Below are 22680 nucleotides of genomic sequence, written 5' to 3'. Positions count from 1 at the left end.
AAAAAGAATAACAGTGACTGCTGGGCTGAGAACAGATGTAGTAGGACCAGGATTGAATTAAAGATGCTATTTAGAAATCCAGGCAATTATAAACGGCATCTGAAAATCTACATTTTATAATCTAGTTTACACAAATTTAATTCTCTGGGAAAGAATCTATATCTAATGGCCTGTGTCTGAAAACAGAAAAGTGTAATAGAAAATATTCTGACAAAATTGATGCCAGCTTTATAAATCTGACTGCAAGTCTACTAGCTCAATTTTGACCTACAGAACCATACTGAACTGTATTTTATATCTGGACTGTGGCACAAAAATAAAACATCCTAGCCCTGGATAAGTGTTTTCATTATGCATTTGGAGAGAACAAAGGTGGAATTTTCTTCTCTGCTTTTGCTTTTCTCCCTTTCCTCCCTTTCTCTCTCTCCTCAATCTGTAATAATTATATGCTGATATTATAGGTGAAACTATGAGGTTTGGAACCTATGTGTGAGACAGAGGTGCCACTTGCTGTTATCTGACATCTGCGCCGAAGTCCAGTAAAAGAGGTATCTGTCTTTTATTGGCCATTAAAAAAACATTTTGGAAAGTACTTGTTAATAAACTGAATTCTCATCTATAGTAAAGATGTGACTATGAATATATTATCCAAAGTGTAATTTATAATTTTAAATACCATTATGTATTTATATATCAAGATAATAGATCTAAAGAGCTTTTTAATATGCACCCAAAGAGATTGGCTTCAAAACTTGGCAAGATAGACTCTGTATGATCTAGGCACCCAATCTTAATTCTTCTCACCCCCTTAACTCTCAAAGATCTAGGCATCCTGAAAGCCTTTAGATTTCCCTTATAAGCCATGTTCCCTGGCCCCAGGGCTTTTGCATATGCTGTTCCCTTTTCCTAGGGAGATCCCTTTTACCCCCCACTTCAGTAGACTCACTCTCCTTCATAGGTCAGAACTCAGAGTAGGTAGCGCTTCCTCCAGCAGCCTTCCTTGTCTTCTTAAACCTGTGTTCCCTTTGTATAAGCCCCATCAAAGCACTTCTCACATTGTATTGTAGGTGCTTGTTTTCTTATCTAACCACCGGACTCTGAGTTACGCGAGAAAGTTGTGTGTGTGGGTCCTTTTTTTTTTTTTTTTTTTTTGGTATCCTAAGCACCTAACACATGCCTGGCACATATTAGGTATCTAAAACAAAATGGGTTCCATCTATAGCCTTCCTCAATTTTATCATTTTGCCCATCTTCCAGAGCATTCATTCGACAAACATTAGTTAGCACCTATCGTGTGCTAAGCTAAGTGCAGGGGACAGAAGTGACTTCAAGGCTAAATAAAACACCTATACATGGAGATTAGATTCTATAGCGTGTCCATCTACCAAAAAAAAAAAAAAAAAATTAAAGATCAAAACATGCAGTGGAGAAGAAAATAGGCACCAATGGAATGAGTGTATTGGCTCTTTACCTTATAAAGGATAAGATGGCTTGGTTTAATATTTTGGTATTTATTTCACCACAATGAAAACTACAAGCCTACAGAGTCTGATTCTCCAAACATCTTTATGGAACAAATTCCTTTCAATCTGAGACATCTGCTACACAGAGTCTCACGCTATCTGAGTGGTGAAATGTGCTCGAGGTAGGTAAAGATCGGTATAGGAGGTGGGACTGGAAACTAGAAACACTGAGGCATATTTCACACATCCAGAAGAGCCCATTTTTTCTCAGCCATCAAACGCTTGCATTTATGATTTACCACTTCTCATTGCGCAAGATAGTGGCACTGCAAACAGCCTTGACAAGAAGAAGCAACATGTCCTCAAGTATAACCCGAATTGCTCTGCTGATGAAATCATGAACTGGAACTAAATTCTAATAATGTCAGCCAGTGTGGAAAACTGTTTCCCAGAGTTACCAGCTATATTGATGTAGACTCTAAACTATGAATTAAAGGGAAAAAAACCTCAGGGTGACAATTTTCCCCTTGGGAGAATCCCTTTCCCATCCACTTTTGGTCATTTTGTCAAAAGCGCTCCCTTGTAAGCTGTGTTCTTTGTCCTTCACTCTGCATCCCCTACCCTTGATATTCCATTTTGCATGTTGAAAAAAAGGAGTAGAAGCTCAGGCAGTGTGTAGGAGGAACTTTGAGGGTTCTTAACTAGGGCTTTCGGACAAGAATCCATGCCAGGCAAACTCAGGGGACATCAGGGAGGGGATGAATGGAATGCAGTGAGTCAGAGGTGAGATGAGAAGCCGGTGGGTGGGGAGCTTTGGGCAGAGGAGTAACCTCATATAAATCATGTTTTCAAAGGATGGTTCTGATAGCATGTGGCAAGTAGACTGCTGGGGTACAAAGACAAATAAAAATTGGGCATAGGAAAACACTGCCAAAGTGCAGGTAAGAAACAGTGGTGGTTTAGCAGGGTGGTAGCAGTTGAAATGGTAAGGGATTCCAGCATTGGAAGTGGTAAGTTTTATTCTGGATCGGACATGCAGTGTAAGATTAAGGAGCCAAGGATGACAAAGATTTGGGGCCCAAAAAACTGAAAGGACGGAGTTGCCACTTTCTGAGCTGTGAGAGACGATAGGAAAATGGGGATGGGTAGGGATGGAAGAAAAAGTTCACATAGTCTGAAATTTAGATTTACACATGAAAACCTAAACCTCTGTCAGAGCTCTTAAGCAGGTATTTGGAGATGAGATCAATGCAGGAGATGTACATTTGATTTAACAATAATAGTTAATGTTGTGAGAGTAGATGGGAACAAGTGGAGAGTGAATATAGAGAAAAAAGAGATCCAAGGACTGCGCCCTGGGTCCTTCAGCCTGTGGAGGTTTGTAGGCTAAAGAGGACACAGCTGAGAAGTAACAGCTGACCAGTAGAAAACCAAGAGGAAGTGGTTGCTAGAAGCCAGGAGAAGGAGTGTTTCAAGAAGGAGAGGATTGTCAGGTACTTCTGATCTGCTGATTGGATGAGACTGAAAAGTGGTCATTAGATTTGATGACCTGGAAGTCACTGGTGACCTAGACAAGAGCTGTGTGTGCAGATGGACAGACATACATATACACACAAACACACACACACACACACACACACACACACACAGAGGGAATAAAACATATGGAAAAATCTTCACAATTGATGAATTCAAGTGAAGGGAATGTGGGAAATATTTGTATTGTTACTGCAATTTTCTGTAAGTTTGAAATGATCTTACAAGCTTAACAAAGGAATCACACAGGGGGTTAAGGATCTAGTATTGTCACTGTTGTGGCTTGGGTTTGATCTCTGGCCTGGGAACGTCACATGCCGGGGGTGCAGCAAAAAACAAAAATAAATGAGAGAAAGATAATGATGAGAAAAGAAATGAAGGCAAAGCATACAGGCAACAATCTTGAAAGGGGGAACATAGAAATAGAGTAATAGAGTAAAATATATGATTAGGAAAGTTGTTTTAAAGGTGGGAGGTATGCTGCATGTTGATGAAAAAATCTAGTGAACAAGGAAATAGTCCTGATACCAAAGAGAAAGTTGTCGTTAGAGGTATGCCCTTGATTTTTTAAATTAGAAGGGGCTTCTAATCCCCCTTCTGTCCATCACACCCACAGCATATGGAGGTTCCTGGGATAAGGTATTAAATCCGAGCTAGAGCTGTTACCTATGCCACAGCTGCAGTAATGCCAGATCCTTAACCTGCTGTGGTGGGCTGGGGATTGAACTGGCACTTCCACAGAGATAAGTCAGGTCCTTAACCCATCCTGCCACAGTGGGAACTCCTCTACAGCATTCTTAAGAGCGTCTGGCCATCCAGACTCTAGGAAGTTGAAGCTTTTTTCCTTTCTAGTATATTTTCTAACATGATCTTATATCAAATTTAAAAAGCTGAGTTACCTTTTGAAATGAAAATAATGCAGACTGCAACAAATCCAAATAAATTATATTGTGAAAAGTTGGGCAGGTCTCCCTGTTTTCCCTTCAGAACTCCCTGAAAAGATTGCCTTTGTTTGCAGTTTGGTCTGTAGCTTCCATGTTTTGAACTAGATGCCTAAATGCACACATATATAGCACAACCCCCTTTAAAAATCATTGTACACATAATTTCCCCAACATGCTCGCCCTCTACCCCTCCCCATTTATTAGAGCAAAAATGGTCCTTCAAATCAACACATACAGATTTACTAGGAGTTCCCGTTGTGGCTCAGGGGAAACAAATCTGACTAGCATCCATGAGGACGCAAGTTTGATACCTGGCCTCACTCAGTGAATTAAGGATCTGGCGTTGCCGTGAGCTGTGGTATAGTTCACAGACGCAGCTTGGATCCTGTGTTGTTGTGGTAGTGGAGTAGGCTAGCAGCTACAGAGCCAATTTGACATTTGACCCCTAACCTGGGGACCTCTCTATACTGCAGGCAAGGCCCTAAAAAGACCAAAAAAAAAAAAAAAAATTACCATATATCTTTAACAGCCACATGGTAGTCCAGGACATGGATGTAACATAATTTGTTTATATATTTCTCTTGTGAAGCTTCCTGTATTTTCCCATACTTGTTCTAGTATTTCCATTTCATTGTGTTTTGAAAGGTCTGGCTATATTTGGTAGACTCTCCTTCTTTATATTGAATTGAAATCTGCCTACTTGTTAATTTTTCTGCTGTTGCTAATCCTTTGATGTGGTTTTCCACTGTGAGCATTAGTCTAGGCTTATAAAAAATTGTGAATATAATTTCATTACACCTGTAATTTGTCTCTTTTACTGTTAAACTCAAGTGGATTTTTTTTTTGCTTTATCTTTGAGGCAAATATGATACAGTTAAAACATGAGTTAACTTTGTTAATAACAGAATTTTGTTAAAATATATGTTTTATAGGAGACCATGAATTTTTTTAGTTAAACTTTGTATATTTTTTTTAAAATGATTTTTATTTGTTCCACTATAGTTGGTTTACAATGGTCTGTCAATTTCTGCTGCACAGCAAAGTGACCCAGTCACACATATATATACATTCTTTTTCTCACATTGTCCTTCATCATGCTCCATCACAAGTGATTAGATACAGTTCCCAGTGCTGTACAGCAGGATCACATTGCTTATCCACTCCAACTGCAATAGTTTTCATCTATAAACCCCAGACTCCCAATCTATCCAATACCCTCCCTCTCCCCCTTGGCAATCACAAGTCTGTTGTCCAAGTCCATGAGTTTCTTTTCTGTGGAAAGGTTTATTTGTGCCATATATTAGATTCTAGGTATGTGATATCATATGGTATCTGTCTTTCTCTTTCTGATTTATTTCACTTAGTTTGAGAGTTTCTAGTTCTATCCATGTTGCTGCAAATGGCATTATTTTGTTCTTTTTTACGGCTGAGTAGTATTCCATTGTGTATATACACCAAATTTGTTTTTATATTTTTTCACTTGATTTCTTGGCCTCAGATAGGCCACCCATATCGGTGTGTTTTGTGGTATAGAAGGGCAACCCTTAGGTTGTCATTACCCAGCTTATGAAGACAGAAGAGTTTTGCAGGGGAAAATCAAGAGAGAAGTTTTCATATATGAAGTAAGCTTTGCCTCTTTGGAACTGGCATCTGAATTTTCAGGAATAGTTCCTTTCATGTTAAGCTGAAAGCAATGAGAAAGGAAAACAAGGCATTTAAATGAATGAGGTTGAGGATGGCCTATAGCAAGTATGTATTAACCATACTTTTTTTCCCCCAACTTTTAAAAATTCATGTAATTTTCTTTTTTTTTTTTTTATAAAAAAATAGACTTGGATATATTTATCCTTTCCATTTTTTAAAACAAATTCATTATTTTCTGCTACAGCTTTTGATTATTTTATATGAGAACACTTAACATGAGATCTACTCACATAAATTTTTAAGTGTACAATAGAGTATTGTTAACCATAAGCATTATATTGCATGGCAGATCTCTAGAACTTATTCATCTCACATAATGAGAGTTTATTATACTCATTATCTCCTCATTTTCCCTTCTCCTGGCAGCTACCATTCTACTCTGCTTCTATGAATTTGGCTACTTTCGTTATCTCATATAAGTGTAGTCATGCAGTATGTGTCCTTCTGTGACTGGCTTATTTCACTGAATACTCCTTTGTTCACTGCAGCACTATTCACAATGACCAAGATATAGAAACAACTTAAAGAGCCACTGAGGGATGAATGAAGAAAAATATGATTTATACACACAAGAGAATATTACTCAGCTGTCCCAGCCTAAAAGGAAATTCTGCCATATATAACAAGATGAAGCAACCTGGAAGATGTTATGCTAAGTGAAATAAGCCTCACATATGCATTTAAAGAATTCACAGCACTTTAAAAACACTATTTCTCTCATTTCCTCATGTGGTTCAGTGGTAACGAACATGATTAGGATCCATGAAGATGTGGGTTTGATCCCTGGCCTCCCTCAGTGTGTCAAGGATCCAGCATTGCTGTGAGCTGTGGTGTAGGTTGGTAGCTGCAACTCCAATTCAACGCCTAGCCTGGGAACTTCCATGTGCCACGGTTGCAGCCCTAAAAAAAGATCCATAAAAATACTATTTCTATAATTCCTGTGGAATGAGACCACATAGAAGAGCTAATAATGTGAATCTTTTGATGAAAGACGTTCTCTAAGAATAGTTATTAGTGCTTTTTGCACTTTTAATTCCTGGTAAAGAAAAACCAGGTTAATACAGAAGCATAATGTCCTGTAATTACATTTCAAACACAAGAATTTAAAAGCAATATATTTCCATCATGGTTTCTCGATGTCAGTGTCAACAATGCCTATAGAATTTCCATATGGGAGGGGCAGCAACTTAAGTATCAGAATGGCTGGGGGTCTGATCTGAATGCGTGTTGGCATAGCAGTGTGCTACAGTGGGTTGGCTGAAGGTCCTTGGTGTGGCTGAAGGAAGCCATGTGATGAAGTGTGGGGTAATCCACCCCTTGATGTCTTTGGTGCAGCACGCAAGTTAACAGGTCTCACCAAACCTATTGACAGGAAATAACTTAGGCCTAAGGGAAGGCCTGGCTTAACGCCACATCAATATATATTTGGGGTGGGCGTGGGGCATATTCCTGTGTCATGTGGAAGTTCCTGAGCCAGTGATCAAACCCACACCGGGGCAGTGACAACACTGGATCCTTAACCTGCTGAGCCATAAGGAAACTCTAGTATATTTCTTTTTGATAAAATTAAACATGTAACATATAGTCTAAACAAGTTTCCTTTTCCCCAGAATCAGAAGGCTGATGATATAAACATCATTTTTCATCAGGCTTCACACCTAAAAGTGTGACAGTTCAGACACATTCATTGTGGCAGCTGGAGCTGCTCCCATCTGCTCATGTATAAAAGCTGCCTGCTGTACTTTTCAGCTTGTCTTAAAAGAAAAGGCTCTCACTCTACATTTCCTTTGGTGTTTCGGAAGTCTGTGCATACCGAGGATAGGTAACTCTAACTAGAATCTTCCCATTGGTTAAATGCTCAAGGATGCACGGCTTATATATTTGGGTAGATTTGGAATTCCTTGGGTTTATACCTCATGAAGACTGTTTGGCTTGTCCATCCTTTTTTCTTTAAGGCCCCTATCTCAGGGGATTTGGACACTAGCTTTAGGAGGAAGTAGTTTCCTGTTTGTGTGAAATGAAAGGATGCTGGGGTAACCTGGGATGAGTCACTGATCCAAAAAGATTAATTGAATACCTACTTTGTGCCAGACACTGAGATAGACACTAAGATAAAACAATGCCCAATATATGGCCAGAGAGCTTATGGTCAGAAGTAGATCTATATAAGTTAAGGTTAAAATGAGATGAAGCCTTTGGAGAAACAGGCTACAAAATAGGCAGAGCCAGTCTGTGAAGGGCTTTCCTCTAAGCTGAAGAACTTAAGATGGAGTTGATCAATTAGTGACTCCTTTGGCTTCCAACCTGATCTATCAGCATCACCCTGGAACATGTTAGAAGTGCAAGTTCTTGGGCCCCACCTGGACATGATGAGTGAGTAACTCTGAGGGGAGAGCCCAGTGGTCCTTTCTTTAACCAGCTCTACAGATATTTCTGATCTGCACCAAAATTTGAGAAGCATTGCTCTGATGAAAGAGAGGCCTTAAAGTGTTTCTTTAAAAAAAATCACTTTCATGGTGATATAATTCATATACCATACAGGTCATTTGCTTAAAGTGTACAGTACAATGTTTTTAGTGTTTTCGGAGTTGTGCAACAATTGTGAAATCAAATTCTAGGACATTCTCATCATGCCCAACAGAAACCCTGTGTCTCATAGCAGTCACTCTCCATTCCCTTCCCATTCAACCTCTAGCCCCTGGCAACTACTAAACTGCTTTCTGTCTCCATGGATTTGCTGATTCTGGACATTTTATATAAATAGAATCATACAATATGTGGTCTTTTTTGACTTCTTTCACTTAGTGTGATGTTTTCAGGGGACAGCCATGTTGTACTAGAACTTCCTTTTTATGACCAAGTAATACTCCATTATATGGATATACCACATTTTGTTTATCCATTTGTCCACTGATGAACGTTTGGGTTGTTTCTACCTTTTGGCTCTTATAAATAATGCTGTTATGAACATATGTGGGCACATTTTTATGTTTTCCATTTTCTTGGGAAATAACATGGAAGAGGTTTAAAAACAGGAGTGATGGGGCCAGGTGCATGTTTTAGTGCATTACAGTTGAGGTCAGTGCTTCTCATTCTCCTCACTATTCACATGCCTGGAACACTCCATCAGAAACTCTGTTTCCTTTTTAGGAAGTGGTGTGGGGATAGCAGGTGGGCTGTGTGGTTGGAAATATACTTCTCCCCTTGCATCCTGAGGGTACCCTGTAGCAGCTCCTTTTCCTGTCCACATTTGATAATCTGTGGTATAGATGCATGCAAGTGGAAGTAAAGACATGGATTAAGTAGTTATTGTAATAACTTAGTCCACAGGTGACGTATATCTGAACCAGGGAAAGTTTAGAAGGGATGAGCTTGTTGATTATGAACCATTATCCTTAGTGATGCACAGCCTTCTTCCACTAGTTTCCAGCTATCCTGCAAAGGCCATTGGTATATTGAATAACCTCTTTTGTGTGAAATATTTTCCAGCATTGCTCTGTCTCTTAGAAGGAGAGATGCCACAGTTGAGCATCACTTCTCAGAGAACTGTTCTTGCCTGCAAAATACAAAGCCACCCTAGTCACTACTCATGGCCTATTTTAATATTAGAATTTTCCCTTTGTGACACCTGAAATACAAATGATTTCTGAGCCAAATTATTTTTTGATAACAATGCAAAGTGCTCTGAGTTGTGATCTTATCTACTAAAAGTAAGAGGAATGAAAATATTAGTATCTGTGTTAGTTTCCTGTTTTCTATGGCTGCCCTAACAAATCACTACAAATTCAGTGATTTTTAATACAATACCAGTTTTTTCTTTTGCAACTGTGGAGCTCAGAAGGCTGAAATGAATCTTATGTGGCTGCAGTCCCACCGACCAGGAGTCCAGAGGCTTAGGGAGGGGGAGCGTATATCTTCCCTTGGTTTTTCCAGAGTCTAGAGCCAAGTTCTTCATGTTCTTTGGTTTATAGCCACTTCCTCTATCTTCAAAGCCAGTGGCTTACATTTTTTTTCTCTGCCTCTGTTTGACTGTTTCAGTCACAGGGCCTTCTCTTGGCAAAACCTCCTTCCTGCTTCTCTGTTATAAGGATTTTTGAGATTGCTTTTAGGACCCACCCTGATAACCCAAGATAATCTCCCCACTCAAGATCCTTAACTTCATCCAGCTGCCAAAGTATTCCCCACCCCCAGCATAAAATAACATTCACAGGTTCGAGACATAGGACCTGCATATCTTGGGGGAGCCCTTATTCAGCCTACCCCACTATGAAATCAGCACACAGCTGCTTCTGGGTCCATTCTTTTGTGTTAATGAAATGATAGATGGAAAATAGAAGAGTACATTTCCTGGAATCCTTTCATTCAGCAAACTTACACACGGGATTGAACATAGTGCTACGAGGCCCCAAAGAGGAGGCTCCACTTTCTGCTGCTGCGGTGGCAGCTGTGGCCACACAGATCAGCACCTCCCACTGTCGCTTGCGCCCTTGCGACAGGGCTGACTCAGCCTGTGCAGTCAGCAGAATGCTTCTTGCATGAGTCACTGTGGTCTTCTGACTTGTGGGCAAAGCCCTCACCTGCTTTGTTCAGCGGTCTCCAAAGACAGTGCCCCAGGAATTATTAATAAGGTCGGCCTGCTTATAAATACCTCCTTTGGTTGACCCACATGGAGATTGCCACTGGCACTTTTCCGTGCATCTCTATCTTGTTATCTCTTTTCCACATGGATCCCTAAATGCCTATCAAGAAATTTACCAGGATATCCATGCGCGTTTGTGAGGCTACATAAGACAGGGTTGAGGATGCACTGTCTCTAGGTAACTTCTACCAAAAAGATGGCTCGCCCCCACATCCACTATCTCCAGCTCAGAATGATATGCAGGGCCCTGGAACAGGCACCTGGCAGAGTAGAGAGATAAATAAGACGAAGTACTTGTATTGGGAGTTTAAGATAAGGGGGGCAAAAAGGATGTGAGCACCCAAACCTTCTCTGTGATGCTCTGCAGGAGAGGTGTGGGTAGATATGAGGGAGTTACCCCCCCTTTTTTTTTTTAGCTTTTTAGGGCCGCACCTGTGGCATATGGAGGTTCCCAGGCTAGGGGTCCAAATGAAGCTACAGCTGCCAGCCTACATCAGAGCCACAGCAACACCAGATCTGAGCTGCTTCTGCAACCTACACCACAGCTCATGGCAATGCCGGATCCTTAACCCACTAAGCGAGGCCAAGAATCGAACCCACAACCTCATGGGTCCTAGGCAGATTCGTTTCCACTGCTCCATGACAGGAACTCCAAGGGAGTTACTCTTGGCCAGGGATGCCAGCGGGGGGTGGCGGGGGGAGGGGTGGTGGTTGCTCAGGGAAGATGTCTTAGGTGTGTTTGGTGGGCTGGACTAGCCCACAGATGGGACAAGGGTATTCAGGGAGCACAGACAAGGTCAGAAGTATGTGTTGCAGCAAACGCATGGGAGGTCTCTAATGGTCTGGCCTGAGGATGGTTTCCTGACCCTCCCCAGGCAGCAGGATGTCTGCAGAGGTCTGGGCCCAGGATTCATTCCTGTAGCTTTTAGTCATTTTCTTTCCCTCAGCCACCATGGATCACCCCTGTCCTAGAGGTGACAGTGTTTGCTGCACTTCCTCCAGCAGTTTAAGATTTTTGTCCCATGGGGCTTCATGCCTTTCCCTGGGGACTGCTCCTCCTCCCTCCCCCAGGCCTGCAGCACTAGGGAAGCTTGGGCACTGGCCCTGTTCCCAGTCAGTCTCTCCAGCACTAGCGAGCCTGCAGGGGTGAATCCCTCTTGTGACTGAAGGGTTCTGTCTTCTCATACTAGCCCATATGAGGCCTTTAACAATTTAAGAATTTTAGCGGAACTTCCCCTTCCAGCTTGAATGACATCCGTGTCTCCAGCAGGTTTAAGTGTCCCTGTCCTAGTTCTCCTTGGAGGAGCCTGGGTTGCCCTGCAACCACAGCTCTAAGGTGGATTTAAGGAAAGTTATGACCTCCTAGATTAGTTAGCATTTTTTGTTAAAGTGTTAAGAATACAGGCAGTCTTTTCTAGTTTTCTACATCCTAAGAGGCAACCAGACATCCATTTTATATTTTTTGATCATCTGTGAACTTGATTATTTTTCCTTACTGAGAAAATATTTGGAAAGAAAAATTCTTGTTTTCTGACATCAGTAATACAAAAAAAAATCTATTAAAATACTGTTATTCCTAGAAATTATCCTTAGAAATCTCTCTTGCAGAGAATAACCAATCATCTGAATAATTCAAACAGTCACATCTTTAACAAGAAAGAGCAGAGTTCCCGTTGTGGCGCAGTGGTTAACGAATCCGACTAGGAACCATGAGGTTGCGGGTTCGATCCCTGCCCTTGCTCAGTGGGTCAAGGTTCCAGCGTTGCCGTGAGCTGTGGTGTAGGTTGAAGACGCGGCTCAGATCCTGCATTGCTGTGGCTCTGGCCTAGGCTGGCAGCTACAGCTCCGATTAGACCCCTAGCCTGGGAATCTCCATATGCCGCGGGAGCGGCCCAAGAAATGGCAAAAAGACAAAAAAAAAAAAAAGAAAGAAAGAGCTAAGCATGAGATATAGTGATTAAGAATCTGGGTGTGAAATTTGGACTTAATTGTACCTTCAGATAGACAGGTTCACTCTTGCAGTGGCTTCTGACCCACCCTGAAGTCATTGCCTATCATTTTCCTGAAACTTGTAAAGAAAAAAAATCTCAATGCATAGTATTCACCTTGGCTAAGCTAAGGCAGGGACTTGTTAAATGCTTTTAGCCAGACTTTCTCCTCTGAAAATTATAGGAAACCTTCAAATATTTTGATGGGAAATACGGTTTTTTAAAAATGCCTTTATTATAGGGAAACCCAGCTGCCTGGAATAGGTACAGTAATAACAGTTATTTATAAAATGTCTATATTATGAAGTAATATGAAATAAATTCCTGAACAAGGAACTGATTCTAACATGATAATTGGCTACTCTGAGGCTTTTCCCCCAGGGCATGACATTGAAGGCATAGTTGCTTTTAACTTTGCAAAGAAATTGTGTCATTTCTTAAATGTAGCTAGTCACAAATATTTATTGTACATCTTCTAGATTAGCTGCTATGGGAATCTGAAAGGTTGTAAAATAAATAATTTTTTTTTTTTTTTTTTTTTTTTTTTTTTGCCTTTTCTTGGGCTGCTCCCGCAGCATATGGAGGTTCCCAGGCTAGGGGTCAAATCGGAGCCATAGCCGCCTGGCCCACACCAGAGCCACAGCAACTCGGGATCGGAGCTGCATCTGCTACCTACACCACAGCTCATGGCAATGCCAGATCCTTAACCCACCGAGCAAGGCCAGGGATCAACCCCACAACCTCATGGTTCCTAGTCGGATTTGTTAACCACTGAGCCATGACGGGAACTCCTAGATAATTATTCTTAGTAATTGTCAGAAAGGTATCAAGTTCTTTCTGGATCCACTTTTTGTAAATTGATGATAATCAATCCATCGTCACAACCCTAGTCCCAGCTCCTTTTGTTTTTCATACTATTCTGTCCTTTGTGGCTGGACCAGAGCCAGCTGCAGATTTCCTTTGAAAGTTCTCTTGTGAACCTTTAATCTCTCTTACCTCTGGCTAGAAACCCTCACAACCCCCCAACTCAGGTACCAGTGCTTCCAAGCATCTCCTTGACAACACCACGGCATCTTCAACTAGGTAACTGGTTGAATAAAGATGTCCTCATTCTCCTCCACAAAAAAAAAAAAAAAAAAAAAAAAAAAAAAAAAAAAAAAAATCTTAGAAAACAAACTGTCATTTACTGATATCCTTCTGAGGATACCAGAGTTACTGCAATGTGGGATCCAAGCTGCATCTGCGACCCCCACTACAGCTCACGGCAATGCTGGGTCTAGATCTGGTCATGAGCTGTGGCATAGGTTGCAGAGGTGGCTCAGATCTGGTGTGGCTGTGGCTGGCGGCTACAGCTCTGACTCTATGCCTAGCTTGGGAACCTCCACATGCCACAGGTGTGGCCCTAAAAAGCAAAAAAAAAAAAAAAAAAAATTGATGAAAATGAGACATTAATTTTAGAAAGAGGTTTCCTCTCTCTTTTGAGGAATAGGATTGGATACATTGGGGGTTTCAATGGTATCTGTACTAGAGCACTTTTTAATATGGTGGTATATTGGTATTTGTCTTTTTCTATATACATTTTGTGTGTCTGTAATATTTTAACAATTTTGTTTTTGTTTTTGTTTTTTAGGGCCACACCAGTGGTATATGGAAATAACCAGGCTACAGGTCTAATCGGAGCTGTAGCTGTCAGCCTATACCACAGCCACAGCAATGCCAGATCCAAGCATCACAGCTCCCAGGAACACTGGATCCTTAACCCACTGAGCAAGGCCAGGGATGGAACCTGCATCCTCATGGATATTAGTTGAGTTTATTACCCCTGAGCCATAAGGAGAACTCCTATTTTAATAATTTTAAAAAGTTTTTTTTTAAAAAAGCTTGAAAGCCAGTGAGCTAGAAAAAGGGGCTCAATAATGCTGATACTTAAAGCTACAATGGTCTCCAGGCAACCCTGTGTGTCCCCTTCCAGGAGTGACCTTCTAAAGGCAATGCTGTCTCCTGGAGCTTTAGCAAGCCTGTGGCAAAATGCATACTTTACCTCTACCCCATCCTTGATTCTCATTTAGCTGGTCTGAGGTTTTTTTTTGGGCGCACCAGAATTTCCAGTGGGTGTGGGTGGTCAGAACACCTTTGAGAAGGATGCTAAAGGTAAGCCAATCAAACCCTTGGAGGTCATGGTCCTTCAAACCTTTGTCACAGACTCACTGCTAATTATCATCTACAGTTAAGGGGTTACTCTAGGATCCAAGCCGCATCAGTGCCATGACTTTACATACTTGTCAGTGATGATTTCTGTGTTCAACATCATGAAAACCTTCAACCTGTGTGGTTTTGAGGGTCGGAGTGCAGGAGCAGTAGATAATGTAAAGATATGATAGGGAAGGTTACAAACCAGTCCCTAAAGGAAAATTTTCCCTTTCCAAATTGAGGAGGTATTAAATTTAGATAAACATATTCATGTTGCTACAAATTATCAGGGATGGAACTAACCATATACGGTGAGTTATACAAACACTCCTTGGCCTTAACTGGGGAGAGATGCTTGTAAATCCTTTGACTATTAAGTCTTTGATTATTAAGATAACACATGCTTTCAACATAACAAAAGTGTAGAAAAATGGAAAGATTATAAAAATCACCAGTAATAGTACAACTGAAATAACAGCTGTTTTTTATTTGTGAACTGGTTGACGTCAGGTTCATAGTCTGAAAGAGGCAGAGGCAGGAGTGGTTACAACAGACAAATGCTAAAACTGGCTCCCTGGCTTCTACCTCAGAGAAGCAGTTAAATTTTAACTAGCAAACCACTGAACCCATCTGACTTTTATGTATATTTCTCCTCAGGTTTAGATAATGCTATCATCCAACTGTGGAAGTCCAAGTGTGTGTTTGACCCAAAGTATTCTGAGTTATCTTGGGGAATTAACAGGAGCACCCCTCTCTCATGTTCTGTGCAGGGGGAGCAAGGACCTCGAGGCTTTCCAGGGTCAAAGGGCATGACAGGCCTTGGCCTCCCTGGCCAGAAGGTAAGTCTTCCAGGACCTAAGAAAATGCTTAGGTTTAGGATCTCAATAGCTTAACTTAAACCCTGGAAGAGCTCTCCTTCCCTTGTCACTCTTGATGCTCAGAGGGAAAAAACCATTTGAAAGAGAATCCTTATGCTCTGATTTTCCTAACTCCAAACATGCTTACTTTATGAAATCTCATTTTCTTCCATCTCAAAAGCCAGCTCATAAGGAATAAATCCTTCCGATATCATGTAGACATAACAGATAACTCAGTTGTTAAACTCTATGATAGTTGAAGTTCCTATAGGCAGGGAGTTGATCAATGGTATCTCAAGGTCTCCTGGCCTTGAGGCCTCTGGTCCATCATGAGTTATGGTGCAGGGATTAAATAAAATGGCCCCCTGCACCATTTTTTTCATGTAGTGTGTGCATGTAAATAAGAACCCTGGGCGTTCAAGGGATACCACAGTTGCAAATCAATCAGATCTTAGAGTTTTTCTTATTTGGCTTTAACATTGGCATTCTAAGCTTCTTTTTTCGTTACATCATAAAGGGAGAGCATGGAGAACGGGGCGATGTGGGAAAGAAAGGTGATAAAGGGGAAATTGGAGATCCCGGATCTCAAGGAAAACAGGCAAGAAGTGATTTTTAAAGTCTTATGGTAATTGTATATATTATCTGGTTCCTACCTACACTGACTGTTACTCTTCTTCCACTAAGTAGGGGTTGCAAGGACCAAAAGGAGACCAAGGGCTTACAGTAAGTATCAGTCCTACAGGGTAATTGAGGGGTTTGCGCTTATGGGATTGCTGTGTTTATGTTTTAAACGTGGTTTACATTTAAAAGCATGACTTCTTTTGATATGGTTGCCATGTAAATGACAGCACTGCCGCAAGCTCTGTGCTGCCTGTGATGCAGAAGGTAATTGAATCAGAGCATGAGGGGAGGCATAACACCCAGAGCCCTTATCTGGCATCCTGGTAGGGATGTTACTACCCCCTCTGACCCCTGGTAGAAATGTTAACAAGGAGGTGAGCTGTTTAAAAGAAGCCAACTGAACATGAGACTTTATTTTACATGGCCCTTCACATTTTAGAACGGGGGCTCTCTTTACCCTGAAATAGTTCCTTCAGGAAGTGCTCTGAGGAGAACAGCAATCACAAAGTTGAGATGATTTTTATGGACTGATTCACTTATTCAACAAACAGTTATGAAGATGTACAAACTCTTTCCTATTCTTCTCTCTGCACCATGACAAATGAAAAACCGAGTCTCAAAAGTCCCACCAGGTGGGAAAGTTCTAGAATTTCTATAGCAGAATCTGCTTCTTCCCTTCTGATTCTGAGGCACTGCATCTCCTCGAGGTGAGAAAGAGGGACCTTTCTTTTCCCCCCCTTTTTGATTCTTCGGTGGGTGGAGGTCTGGGAATGCTAATTTTGTGTACAGTGCCAGGAAAAGCCATGGGTGGGAGTCCAGGTGGGAAAGTGAGAGCTGGGCATGTGACAGACAGAACTGCACCTGTTTTTTGGCCCATCTGCCTTTTTCTCATTGTTGTGTTGACCTCAAGTCAGACCCTCCCCAGACGCCTGTGGTGGTTGAAGGGGCTAGAGATGCAGCAGTTTCTCAAGAGTAAGAGGGGAAGGTGTATAAAACGCCTAGAGGAATATTCTGCACAGGCTTAACCCCTTCCCTTCTGCCCCATCATGGGGAGGGGAACTGGTTTCCTTCATCCTGGCATTTATTCATTCATTTCACCAACATTTATTGGGCATATATCCTAGGTCAGTGTCTGAGACTGGCCCTGGGGAAACAGCTGAGAATAAGACTATGTCTTCGGACTCAAGGTGCTCACAGCCTAATGGAAAGAAAGGCAAGCAAAGCATGTTCATCTAGAGTTTGATCAATACCATGATCAAAGTGATATATGGGTCCAGAGCAGACAAAATGATGTGTGACTTAATGCAAATTATCTCTTCCTTCACTCTTCCCTACTTCTAGCATTCAGAATGTAAGGTCAGCGTTAAGTGAGAATCTAATATGTGAGAGGTACAATGTTAGGCTTTATCCTATCAATGCCACTCTGACCCAGTACTACAGGGCGCCAGGGGGGCCTATGTAAAGCATGAGCCCTGGACCCCTATCTCCACCCCTCCACCACGGGAGGAGTCCTCAGGGCCAAGGGGAACAACCACCTTGAGCACTCTCTCTCCAGAGAGCTCTGTATTGTGCTCTGGATATCAAGGAGCTCAGAACTGCCTCCCCGAACGGCCACAACTTTGGACAGCACTGGCCTGTATGCATGAGGTGCCCAGAGGGCATGGTTTTGTTTTTTGACTTTTTAGGGCTGCATCTGTGGCATATGGAGGTTCCAAGGCTAAGGGCAGAATCAGAACTACAGTTGCCAGCCTACACCACAGCTCATGGCAATGCAGGATCTGAGTCGTGTCCTTGACCTTCACCACAGTTCACAGCAACGCCAGATCCTTAACCCACTGAATGGGGCCAGGGCTTGAACCCACATCTTCATGGATACTAGTTGGATTTGTAACTGCTGAGCCACGACTGGAAATCCTGGGGCAGGTATTCTGAGGGGATTTGATGGAGCTTGGATTTACCACAGAAATGCTGGCCAAGGCCTGGAGCAGCGTAAGACTGGTGAGGATGAGGAACAGGCTATAGGCTGCAGCCCTCTCCTGCCCTTGACCCACATTAATCCACGTGACAGTCCATGAGGCAAGTGGTGGGTGGAAGGATCTCCACTTCAGATGAAGACATGAAAATTCATTGAAGAAAGCTTGAGCCACAGGCCCTAAATCCCATCACTGACAAGTAGCAGAGCCCACATAGCCAGAGTTGAATTGTCTGATACCAAATCCAGGCTGCTTGCCCATGGGTGCTACTCTTGGAAGGCCTCTTTCCTCTCCTTCACCAGATATAGTCCCAAATACTACCAGGTGCAGATTCATTCCAGACTAACAAGCTCTTCTCTTAAGAGGCAAATACCATTGATGGAGTTTGGAGTTCAGGTTTTTAATCCTTCACTCCAAATTGCTTCAAAAAGACTATTTCTCCACCTATCCCTTAAATGTTAGTATTTTCCAGTGTCTGCCTTCAGTCTTGTCTTCCCTGTCTTCAAAGTGTCAGGGAGGGATAGCTATTAAAGGCAGGGGAGGGTGTACGGTTTCAAAGGGCTAATTTAATATCACAGTAAAGCTATATGGGGCATGAAAAATATTTTTATACTAAAGCATAGAAAAGAATAAGCATGACAAAGGGGCATGGAGAGGAGTCACATTGGTTTAAAAAATGGCGGAGAGATGCAATCTCATCTGCCATCCCCGTTTCAACAGCCAACTGTACACTGGCATTACTTGAATCTGCCTCCAGCTTGAATCACTGTCCTGAGCACCAGACCTGACATCCTGCTGCCTGCTGGACATTGCCAGCTGGCTGTCCCATGGGTGTCTCAAAGTCAGCCTGGCTCAAACTGAGCCCAGTGATCTTCCTTAGCGCCAACCTGTCCCCATTCCATCCCTCCTGGTCCCAAAGAGGAGCACTGTCATCACTCGCCTCTTAGACTCCTTTTTCCCTCATCCTTTCTTTCAATCACTTGCCAAGCTCCTTCATCTCCTGAAATGTCCCTCCAGGCCATTCCTTCCCATCTATCATTAGCACCATGGCTTTCCGGTGTTACTTTCTTTGCCTGAACTATTCAGGGACCTCAGTCCCCTCCACTGGCTGCCACCATCACTTTTCTTAAATAAAAGTACAACTGGATCTCTTCTCTGCTATGCACCATGTCTCCCTTCACTGCTCAGGAGCAGTCCACGCCCTTCCATGTGACACGCAGGCTTTCTAGAGTTCATCTGTCTTCCACATTTCCTGTCATTCTTTCTGTCACATTCCCTAAGTCATAAGCTGACTCAAATAATGTAATGCACTGTGCTTTAAATATTTTGTCCCCTGTCTGGAAAGCTCTTCCTCCTCCTCTTTGCACCCCACCTCATCCTGGTCAGAGTGCATCTGCCTCCCCCCCGCCCCCTGGACCACAGCACCCCCCCCAGTCTCCCACCCCTGCTATTCCTGGCAGATTAGCCCAGTTCTTTGGCTCTGATCCAGTAGCACAGTATTTATAAATACAGGAGTCCTTCGAGGAATATAAATTTGATGCCTTCATCATTGGCACTGTGAAGCCAAAGTGGTCACTCAGCAATTTTAGTGGAAAGACTAAAATTCTTCCAGTGACTTACAAGCAAAGAAGACAAGAAAAGGATTGATACATATGACTAGGGGCAGCATATTAGACCTGGTTATGCTATAAAAGCACAATGAAAAGGATTAAAATGCAACCTTGATATATAAATTGCCCTTAGAAGTCAATAAAAGACAAATATTCTAATAGAAAAAATGGACAAAGGACATACAAAGACTGTACGCAAGTAAATACCATTTGGAAATGCACACATAAAATTTTGCCACACAAATAATGGAATAAATGTAATTTAAAACATTGAGATATTTTGCTCCATCAAATGGCAAAGATTATATAATAATAATAATAACAAGTATTGTGTCTCTAAAGCAAAACAGGTTTTCTTATGTGCTATTGTTAGAGGTGTAGAAGTTACTACAACTTTTCTGAAGGAGAGTCAGGTAATCTGCAACTAGAGCATTAAAATGGCCACTCGTCTGACTTCAGTGATCAAATATTTAAGAATACTTAATATGGGAAATTAATTATGATGTAAAGTGAAAAACTATAATCATAAAACATGGTATATAGTATTTTTTCTACTTGTAAAAAATTAAACATAAATATATTAAATACATAACATTTCTTCTTCCTAGATACATAATATATATTAATATGTATATTTTTCCCTTTCTGGACATAGTCTAGTTTCAGATATATTACATACCTCTCTAAATGTGACAAAGCCTGAAAAAAAGATAACCGTTGACTCCGTTTTATATAATTTAAAAAATATCTCATATTGGGAGTTCTCTTTCTATAGCCATATGAAATCATTGGCTTTTACTCAATTTAGAGTAAAAAAAATTAAGTAAAAATGCCCTGAATATTCTCTGTACTTGCTTCTGTTAAGATATGTTACTGGCTGTGTTACCTTCACCCCAGTTCTGGCATAGATATTTTCCCGTAAAACATTACTTTTGCAAATGTTAAATTGTATCTTAGATCAGGTCTACTGGTTTTTCCTGTTGAGATTTTCTGGGCTTCTGTTTCTCTTATCTGTTCGGTTCATCATCCGTCAGCTTCTTGTCTTTGGCAGATTTAAATTCCCGACTTCTCCAGTCCCAACCCAGTCATTTGTAAACACACCACTCAGGGCAAGACATTGGCAAATTAATTCCTGGGACCCGGATCATCTCAGCCCTTCTGATGGAGCTGGTGAACATCAGAACCAGGAAGGTGCATTCAGGAACCCAGGGACAGTTCATGGAAGACCCCAAGTTAGAGTCTTAGGAAACTGGGGAGGAGACTTGCAAGTTTGGGGACTGGTTCAGAAAAAAAGAGAAGAGAATACAGCATAGAATGAATTATCTTTGGGTCCTTAGGCTTGTCTTAGTTGATCAGCACTTGTGAATTAAATCGTGTAACTGAAAGCATGCATTGCCCATACCCGCTGTCATCCTCAGTATCTGCAAGGGATTGGTTCCAGGACACCCTACCCCATCCTAGCAGATGCCAAAATGCTTGGATGCTCCAGCCTCTCATATGAAATTGCATAGTACAGTCAGTCCTCTGTATCGATGGATGCAGTACCCAGAGATACAGAGGGCCGACTGTATGTGGTAAGTACTACCTATAGTACATATGGGGCCAGATCCCATGTTAAGGAGTTGTGTGTTATGTCACCTCATTCGGTTCCACCACAGTCAAGAGACACAGACACCCTTAGGTCACTTAATGCCCAGGGTCACACAGCTGATGAATACTGGAGCTCTAATTTGAACTCTAAATCTGAGCTTTTATATTTCCCAGCTCAAACACATTTCAGTTATGTTATGTGATAGCCAACTTTTAGCTTCTGTGCTATGTTATTTTTTCTGCAGTGGAAAGAGTAAGTCAAATAGCCCAATGCTGATTGTAACAAGACATCTTTTGTGACACAAGACATATCTTTTCGGATGACAGGGAAAAAATATTATGGTTATACAATTAATGACTTTTCCTCTTTTCCTCTAGAAAGAAGAAATCATCAAACTTATTTTTGAAATATGTGGTAAGATTCGACCATCAAGGGAAAAACCCATCCCTTTGAAGTACCAACCCCACTAGGTTCTGTGCTGTCAAGATAGTGGGCTCCCAAGAAGATACAGACTATAGAGCTCGTGGGAAAGTTTCAAGCTCATTTGCAAAGCTGGTGGGAAACAGAAGGGAAGCAGTGTGAGGGCCTGTGAGAATCTTGATTTTAGAAAAGAAAATCCTAATTTCAGGGTAGTTAAGAAGTGTGAAGATACCAGCCTAGAGTCTGTGGGCAGCCAGGCTTGTTAGCACAGAGCTCATTTGTATTCAGTGACATTTACCTGAACCTGACAGGAAAAGAACAACAAAGGAAACATGACTATAGGGGCCTAACAGGTGTTTTGAGTCCAGCTGAGCTGGTGATGATAAAGTCTGTGCTTTTCCTGAAGCCAAAAGTCTTTTTAAATTGCATTCTGAGCCCTGCATCTAGAGTCTTGCACTTCAAAGGCAAGAGGACAGAGGCCATCCTGTGTCACAGCTCTACCTAAAATCTTCTATGGGGAAATAGGATTAAAAGAGAGTTACCAGAACAAGGAAGTAAAGCAAAATGAGTAGCCAAGAGGCAAGCAGTTCATGGATAATGGAGATTAGAGAAACTTCTGTGTTTAAAATAGAGGCAGGAATAGTATCTTTCTATACAGAGAACCTCAGAACTGATTTGTTCCCCCACAAACTTCCAGACCTTAAGCATCAGCCTAGGACTCGTTATAGTGACAGGCCAACTTAGACGTTGCTTCTGAGTTCTAGAAGCACTGTCAAAATAGCACCCAATTTCCTAATGATTTACTGTGGTAGGGCTGTTGGGCAACAGAGGATACAAATAAAAGAATGGAAACCTGATAATTTTTATTGCCTAATGACTCTCGCAACCGGTTTGAATGATAAGCCGTAAAGGGAAGTTGCTTCTTGACTAGTATCCTGAGGTCATGCCCCTTAAACAGTTTCATCCTGTGGATGGACTGCTGGCCTCCTTGATAGATGGGAGCTGCCTTAGTGGTCACTGTAGGTGACTGGGGACATGAACTAGAATAGATAGGGGCAGCTACCCAGTTAAAGGCCCTAATCTTTTCCCCACAATTAAAAATTTCATCCCTTTACCCATTGGTCAATGAGCAAACTTGCATTTT

At 41.7% G+C, this 22680-nt stretch overlaps 1 protein-coding gene and 1 long non-coding RNA gene across 5 annotated transcripts in view; one reads left to right on the top strand and one right to left on the bottom strand.

Moving 5' to 3' along the window:
* Positions 1–22680, bottom strand: part of LOC110255476 — a 170355-nt gene that overhangs the window by 83555 nt on the left and 64120 nt on the right. The gene's annotated exons all lie outside the window — the stretch shown is intronic.
* Positions 1–22680, top strand: part of COL28A1 (collagen type XXVIII alpha 1 chain) — a 171050-nt gene that overhangs the window by 126268 nt on the left and 22102 nt on the right. For 3 of the 4 annotated variants that reach the window (XM_021063396.1, XM_021063395.1, XM_021063394.1), the window contains exons 28-31: positions 15235–15303; positions 15839–15919; positions 16009–16044; positions 21494–21530. In XM_021063396.1, coding sequence (XP_020919055.1) covers positions 15235–15303; positions 15839–15919; positions 16009–16044; positions 21494–21530 — 223 coding nt within the window. The remainder of the gene's footprint in view (positions 1–15234; positions 15304–15838; positions 15920–16008; positions 16045–21493; positions 21531–22680) is intronic. The other variant, XM_021063397.1, reaches the window with a different exon arrangement.

The sequence above is a fragment of the Sus scrofa genome, chromosome 9 (assembly GCF_000003025.6).
Source record: "Sus scrofa isolate TJ Tabasco breed Duroc chromosome 9, Sscrofa11.1, whole genome shotgun sequence".
Lineage (NCBI taxonomy): Eukaryota > Metazoa > Chordata > Mammalia > Artiodactyla > Suidae > Sus > Sus scrofa.
This window is presented reverse-complemented; position numbering and strand designations above follow the sequence as displayed.